The 8,548-nt window shown below is 31.9% G+C and overlaps 1 protein-coding gene across 1 annotated transcript in view; it reads left to right on the top strand.

Annotated features, from left to right (window-relative positions):
• The first annotated feature begins 545 nt into the window (after positions 1 to 545).
• LOC140046487 (divergent protein kinase domain 1A-like) overlaps positions 546 to 8,548 on the top strand; it is a 31,400-nt gene continuing 23,397 nt past the window's right edge. The window contains exon 1 of the mRNA XM_072091147.1: positions 546 to 625. Coding sequence (XP_071947248.1) covers positions 608 to 625 — 18 coding nt within the window. The 5' untranslated portion in view covers positions 546 to 607. The remainder of the gene's footprint in view (positions 626 to 8,548) is intronic.

The following is an 8,548-nucleotide window of genomic DNA, read 5'->3' as shown; positions in this document are numbered from 1 at the left end:
GAAAATTACATCAAATTATAGAGGACGCTATTAAAAAAATAGGAAAGTATTGGCATTAAACTTATATAGGTCTTAATACCAAATACAAAAAGATTTGGTACCAAATAAATATTTCAATATAATTAATCAAATTTATTAAATCTTATGGACCGTATTGGTATGTTTTCTAATCTTTAGACATTATCGGTATAATTTTAATGTTATCCAAAATATTAGGAGAAATTGTATTTTAGCGGGAGACTGGCACCATTATCGGGAGAGTTGGGCAATTGAAGAAAGGCTGTATGTTTGAGTCAGCACATATTTTATTGTCACAATAGTACAATACCACGCTTTCCATTTGGTACCACGCTTTCCATTTGGTATCATTGCATACAGTATAATTTTTAATTAATAATAAAGTAGTCATATAAAAAAATTCTATTTTTAAATTTGTTTTAAATATTTTGGTTTCAGTTTTCTAATCTAAAGTCCATCTTATTATTATATTCAACTGATGCTGATGCTCGAGACTTGAGACTCGATTTATAACAACTACAGTACGCTGTAAAAGAAGCAGAATAGATGATTTGATAGGTGCCATTGGAGGAAGTCCAAAGGTTGCAAGATGATGTCATTATCATTGGTAAGTGTTTTTTTTTAATAATAATATAATTAAATAAACTGAAATCATAAGATTAATAATATACTGAAAATGATTTTTTGATCAATTTTTGTTTTCAGGATATAATTACTCTTCACATTAATAATGATATATTTACAAAGTTACAAACAAAGCTTTGTTGTTTCAAATTTATTTTGTTTTGAAGGACTTTAATAATGTAATAATTATAATATAAATCATATATATAAATCTAATTATGAACATCGTATGATTACTTGTGCCACGGTCGCACTATACAAGCTAATAAAGTGACAACAGCATGTAATACCAATCAGGTATTGCTTGAGTCTGAACTTCATTACCCCTTCTTTTGAAATTCCAGACAGGCACGTATGAAAATTTGGCCTTGAGAGCACATGTAAATCTGAAGTGTTCGGCTTAGGCTAGGTTTTTTAAGGTAGCAGATGTTTCCATGCTCTTTAGTTTATCGACGGAAAGCAATTAATCAACAAATGTATGAGTATGTACGTGTGAAGTCCACTCTCTCTCAGTCTCAGCATACATGAGAGAGCAATATTAGTATGGATTTCAGCCAAAATTGAAGACTTTATTATTAAAGTATATGAATGGATTTTATGTTTTTCACCATCCAGACATCTTATGTTACGTGTTCATTCTCTTTGAATATGTACAGTAGGCCTACACCGCAGAAACAAATGTCACATCAAATTTATTTAAATTCAAACAAATTAATGCAAATGATTGGTCAAAGAACCTATCTTTTAAAATCAATTTCCGTGCCATATTTTATTTTACAATGTCATTACTTAATATTAGTTCAAAATCAAAATGGCCGCGATTCACTACATGCCCATACAAGTCCCAGTAAACTTTTTCAATAATTTATTTGTGCATTTTTTTATTATAAAGCTTGCTGGTTTTAAATTTCTTCAAAATTAAATTATTTTTTATTTTTTTTTGTTCATCAATAATTAATTGATGGTATAAATTGCATTTCTACAGTTACTTCATCATAGACCGGTAAACCATTCTCTCTAGAATCTGTTATCTTAAAATTATTCTATCAAACTATTTATTGATATTTATTTATTCATTAATTTATGATTACAACAAGGCAAGATATTATGCATGTATGCAGTTGACAGCGATTCGTCTGATGTCAGACGATGACAGAACTCTCAATTAGGCTATATAAATGACCCCACTGAGACCTATCATCTGCATAAAGATGCTAAGGCGGAACAGCCAACAGGAGTAATTGAAAGACTTTATCATCGATTCTATTAAGATGAAGGTGTTGATGGCTACTGGCTGCAAGCTGCCTGTAAAAGGTCATCACGATATTAAACATTATGCTAGCAACCCTATTTAAACAAGCCGCAATTTAATTTTAAAATAAAACTTAACCCAGAGCCCAAGAAAGTTTACCAATAATAATAATATGCATTGGAAGATGGATTGTTTTATAAGCAACTTTATCATTCTTCAAATATTTATTCTATATTATGACTATGTAGTAGTAAAATATTAAATATATTGTTTGTTGTTACATATTGTTGTTTGGTAGATGCATTTGAACTACTGTAGGATAAAAAAAGACAATTTGCACAGATACTGTACAATATTGTAGCATGCCTAAAAAAGGTAGAATTCCTGTAAAGGTGTACTCTATGTTCACAAAGTCAAATAAGAAGGAGTGCAATAGTATAGTATAGTGGAAACTTACATTGAACTATAAACAAATAAGGCTATGTTCACACACACTGATTTAAATCATGCATAGGCATTTTGTAAATAATAATGATAATGTATTCATTTTTATAGCACATCCATAAGTTCAAATGTTGCTTTCACATTATCTCCCCCCCCCCCCCCACACCCACCCCTTATTTTTAGCAAACACGTTTTTAAACATACTTCCACAATGTTACAGCCAGTAAATCAGCTCAGTTGGTGCTTTGACTAAACCATGTACCCATTTCATAAGCATTGATTATATGATGCTTAAATAGATTTATTTATTAATATTCTTTTGACTTAACTTTTTATTTTTTGACATAACATTGCCTATAGAAAATTAATCTTACATAATTTGATAAATTTAACAGAAAGTTTAATATTTTTTTCTGATGATTTGATATAGTACAGGATGTTGTCTTCTATTGTAGTTAACAAATAACATTGACCTAATATAAGTCTGTAATTTTCTGAATCTTTTCAAGTCATTCAATGGCTTTCAAATTGACAATACAATAATTAGTTAATCTATAAAAAATTAGTTTGTATTGGTGTGTCATTGACCCAGTTTCTTTGATCACCTCACTGTTTGTGGTTTTTTTTTTATTTCAGTGGTAATCATATTATGATTTTATTTATTGACGTCATTGCTAGTGTGCATGTCTTTCTACATATTACGACAGAATTGAAAATACGTTGAGATAAATATTGATGCTAACCAGACAAGCGTATTTAGAAGAATAATTTCGTTGACGATATTATTAAAATGTTTGAATTTCTGCATTTAATAACAGCGAACTAATATATGAATACATCTCGTATTTTTTATTCTTCGCGGTTCAAGACGTACCATTTATTTTGTATCAATATATATATATATATATTTTACAGCAATATTTATATAAGTGTTATTTAAATAATCATAATGAACTGAAAACAGAGTATTTGATATAAAATGGGTTATGCAATGAGCCGAAGCTCTTAAACATATTACCCTTTAAATTATATCTAATTAGCAAAAAAATAAAAGAAATAGTTAAAGTTGAGACAAAAGAGAAAGTTAGTGTAGCTTAATTACCAAATTGCAGAAATCATAGTTTACTTACTGTAGGGATCATGGCAACATTTTTCTGCTGCAGTTACTGCAGTAACAACATGTTTTCTGACAATGACGTTGCTTTTAGTTAATTGCAATGTATGAGGCAGTCTGCAATAAACATGTCCAAAAAAAAAATATATATTACTGTGCTAACTGCAATAGAATAATTTTACATAATACTCACTTATTTTTACTTCTATTTATTTATTTATTTATTAGTACATTTTTACTGAGGGAGCATATCCAGTTCCTAATGGAACTGATCATTTAGGGCCCTCGATAAAACATACAGTACAACACATAAAGTATTTAATATTTAAATGACATAATATAGGCCAATAAATTTACAATGATTTATAAAATTCATATAGAAGTTAAAATCGTTGACAGATAAAAAATATATATACACAGTACAAACAATATTAACTGGAAATAAATTCTTTAAGTTCCCAACTGCAAGACGATAATAAATGAAACTCATTAACATAAACGAAATATCAAATTAATTACAAAATATGATTTATGTTTCTTTCATTTTACACATTTACCAACATTTAAGTGAAAATTAATATTCAATTTAAATTGAACCGTAATAATATTCTATTTTCCGTTCACTCGGTTGAATCAGAATACAAATTAGCATATTTCAACAGCTTAAGATTGCCTCACAATTAGTTTTATGAGTTAAATCAGTCTTCTGGGAGTTTGTGGCACGTCACTGGCATCAAAGCTCTATTATTTTCATGCAAAGTTTGATGTGCAGAAACTATTCATCAGATGAAATGAGATGCATTTCATTATGACTTATCTCCATGTAATGTTGTTTATAACAGTACAATTGTTGTTTCTTATACAATACTTACTTTGTTTGCAAACCTTTACCAAGTAATAACTTCCATCATGGTTACTAGATACAAATAATGAATAATTAATGGAAACTGTATCGCTTTACCTAGGGATAAAAGTAAAGGTATTTATACTGGTCCTAAAGCTTCTGGAAACTGAGGAAATTTGGATTAGGCCCTTTACAGACCCACAGCAGCCACCAATGCGGACGCCTACCAGATCCAAGTTCTTTAACCTGCACTGTATGTACACGGGACCAACGGCTTTATGTCCCATCTGAAGGACAAGGCAATGAGAGTAAAGCATCTTGCCTAAGGATACAATTAGTATGGTACAGACTCGAACCCATGCCTGTTACATGCTAGATATTTTCATTACCTCTACTTTTCATTACATAACTTCCCGGATTACAGCACCCGACTCGATCCCAGACGGTCTTCCATTCAGAATGCAACCGGGCCCAACATTGTTTAACTTGGTGATCTTATGATAATCGGTGTTTAAGCGATGTATGGCTGTATGTTCCCTAAAAAATGGGCCCTGTTAGCATTAATTAGCTCTCTAGCCTTCATATAACTCTTTAGTTAGTACTATTAGTTATCAGTTTCTGTAGTATTTCTAGTGTACAACTACAACACATGAATACTATATTAACTTTCTGTATCTAAAAGTGATGACAGATTGTTGTAATTTCACATTCAATTATGTTTTATATGACTTGAGGAAAGTCATTACTTTAACTCATCTTTCAAAATATACAGGTGATTTCTGCATCCTCATCGATTTGTGTGATGTATTACACATTTCTATAAAGTGACAGACTCATTTACGCTAAAATGCTGTCGTCGAAAACTAAAATTACTACTCGCAAGTGCTTGTTTATAAATCCTATTAAAATTGTAATCCATATGGAATTTGTCTAGATATTGAGAATATAAACCAGGTTAAAATAAAACTTTCTTTACAATTTGTAAATGAATCATACATGCCAACACTCCCGTTTGGCCGTGAGACGCCCACATTTTAGACTTGTCTCTCGTCCTACCATTGTGCTTTAGGTTTTCAACATTTTCACTCAGATTACAAAGATAACTGAATTTTGATGTATAAATGTGTTGCTTTCTGTTTTAAAATACAATAACAAAATAGCTTTACTGTACTCACAAGCAAATTTACAATATTAAAGCCATTGTACGACCATCTGTGGTCCTAATGTATTGGCCTAGTTGATCTAGAATGGTCATAATTAATTATTAAAACTATGTTGATTGATGTTTTTAGCTGGCTGTACCAGCTTGAGTATCCTGGTCCAGTTGATTAATAATATGATAGAGTTATTGTCCAGCTGGTACTGCTGAGACTCGCATAAAGACACCTACTAAAAGAACATATCTCATATTAGTAATAAGAACAAGTAGTAGAGAACACCTACTAACTTAAGAACAGACACAAACCCATCAGATTAAAATACACAGTTGGATTCAATTAATCATTATCTGCTAACTACATATAATAATTTGTCAATCATTCTTGCTTTGTTGCAGGATAGACATTTTATGGGAGGTTTTGTTGGGAACATTTCTTGTCCTAATAAATAGAAGAAACTATTTTGTAACTTTGTTTTATCCTTGCCCTCATCTAGCATTTTTAGCCCATCTCTTCTGTTGCCACTATTGTCCGCCACTGACATTTGACTGAATTTGTTTCACGTTTGCTGCTCCTTGTACATTTTCTTCACGGTTTGATGGTACCATGTTGATTTACACGGTTTTCACTTCGTAGCCCATTGTGCCCATCTTTCTTGACCTTTTGATGGTAAAATATATTTAATTCCACAGTCTCTACCTTCTCTTTGACAGAAGCCCTTTTTTTGCCTATCTTTCTTGACCGTTTGATGGTACCATGTTTAATTCCACAGTCTCTACCTTCTCTTTGACAGAAGCCCTTTTTTTGCCTATCTTTCTTGACCGTTTGATGGTACCATGTTTAATTCCACAGTCTCTACCTTCTCTTTGTATCCGGCCCTTTTTTTGCCCATCTTTCTTGACCGTTTGATGGTACCATGTTTAATTCCACAGTCTCTACCTTCTCTTTGTATCCGGCCCTTTTTTTGCCCATCTTCATACTTTAACCGTGTGATGGATTGGTGTACCATGTTTATTCACGGGGTCTCCATATCATCCTTTTGTAGCCCCCTTTTTCCCATCTTTACTAGTTTTGTGTTTTTTTGTACCATGTTTATTCACACGGTTTCCACATCATCCTTTTGCAGCCCCCTTATCCCCATCCTTACTAGTCTTGTGTTTTTTTGTACCATGCTTATTTACACGGTCTCCACATCATCCTTTTGCTTGCAACCCCCTTTTCTCCATCTTTACTAGTCTTGTGTTTTGTTGTACCATGTTTATTCACATGGTCTCCACATCATCCTTTTGCAGCCCCCTTATCCCCATCCTTACTATTCTTGTGTTTTTTTGTACCATTTTTATTCACACGGTCTCCACATCATCCTTTTGCAGCCCCTTTTTCCCCATCTTTACTAGTTTTGTGTTTTTTTTGTACCATGTTTATTTACACGGTCTCCACATCATCCTTTTTTAGCCTTCTTTTTCCCATCTTTACTATACTTGTGTTTTGTTGTTTTTTTAGTTTTTAAATGTTGGACCATTAAATGTAGGTCATTTTGTAACCTTTTTTGTAAATAATGTATTTGATCATTATGCACTATTTCACAGTATTTTGTTCCATAACTAATGTTCTCTGTCACATATTGACAACAGTATGTATAGAATTTAGTTGACCTATTGGAAATCGTCAATTACAGTACTACATCTATTGGATCATTAGCTCAGTAGGCCTACTAGTAAACTACTAGTACTCCTGTACAAAATACTTATACCGTACGTACCACCACTTAGCAGCCATTCATTGTGTTAGCTTACAGATCTTGTCTGTCATTGGTCGGTTGCTTTTCCATTGATCTTCATGTGTGGCTAGCTAATTCCACACATTATGTCACACACTATCAGTTGCGGTGAAGGCAGACAAGCATATAGTAGCAGCACTGGTTTATTATTATTATGTAGGCCTGGAATTAACTTTCTCTCTGCAAGTGTATGGAATTGAATGCAATACCTACCGGATTATTCCTACAGATTGTGTTTCCGTATGGCGTGCATATGTGTTTTTGCTTGAATTAATTAAAGTTAATAATTTGCTGGGACAGTATGGATAGAGTTACTTGAATTGTTTATTTCTCTGGTTTTAATTTCTATTGCACTGATTTTTACCAAAGCTATGTTAAATCACAGCCTCTAGCACTGCAGTTGAAATCATAAAGGATTTATTCAATAGTTTTGAATGTATATAAGGAGTATTATATTCTGAATAAAAAACAACGTATTCTGTTTTTCAATAAGGATTGTATTTTAATTCAAAGGCTTTAATAATGAGAGGTCGAAGTCTAAAGGTAAGAATGCTGGTACATTTTTTTTTTTTTATATTTCTATTTTCTTACTTAACATGTTTTAATTTCTAGTCCCTCTCTAGTTTCTAATTGCGTCTGAAGCCTTTTTTGCACTGGTAAATTTGACCATTCGAATTAAGCCTTGATCACACTGCACTTTATTTAGCTAAAAGTTGACCAAGGAAATCCCAATATGAACACTGGTTTTAATTCACGGAGGGTAAACTAACCAGTGGCCATATTTTTTCGTTTTTTCCGTAGTATTTATTTAATTTTCTCATATCACTCCATTTAAATGTACACAGGTTTCAAGTTTTTAATATTCTGCTATTAATGACCTCATTATTTTTTTTCATTTATCTTTTTATTTCGGAATATCATGGTGACATAATATTATATCCATAGCAAAAGAGAGAAAAAAAATTCCATTGTATGTGCATTCTTGACACATTAAGAACGTGGCGATTAATGGCCATGATCAAGGAATTACTACAGTACTTGCGTTCACACGATTTTTAAAACTAAAAACAGATTTTCTAATGAACTCATCAAAGGATGGGACGTCATTTAAGACCAACATCATGCACTACAATGAACAGTACATGCTGACACAGTAACTCTTAAATAGATAACATTTAGTCTTAGTAGAACATTTTCCAAACTTTCTATTTAGAGAGTTGGCCCTAATGCAAATAGATCGATATTGACGTTTGATGTCACTTTCATCACTCAGGTTATTACTGATCACATGACCAAGATAGGTTATTGAATTATC

Source organism: Antedon mediterranea, chromosome 4, assembly GCF_964355755.1.
Source record: "Antedon mediterranea chromosome 4, ecAntMedi1.1, whole genome shotgun sequence".
NCBI classification, from domain to species: Eukaryota; Metazoa; Echinodermata; class Crinoidea; order Comatulida; family Antedonidae; genus Antedon; species Antedon mediterranea.
The sequence above is the reverse complement of the archived record's forward strand: the minus strand, read 5'-3'. Positions and strand labels throughout refer to the sequence as shown.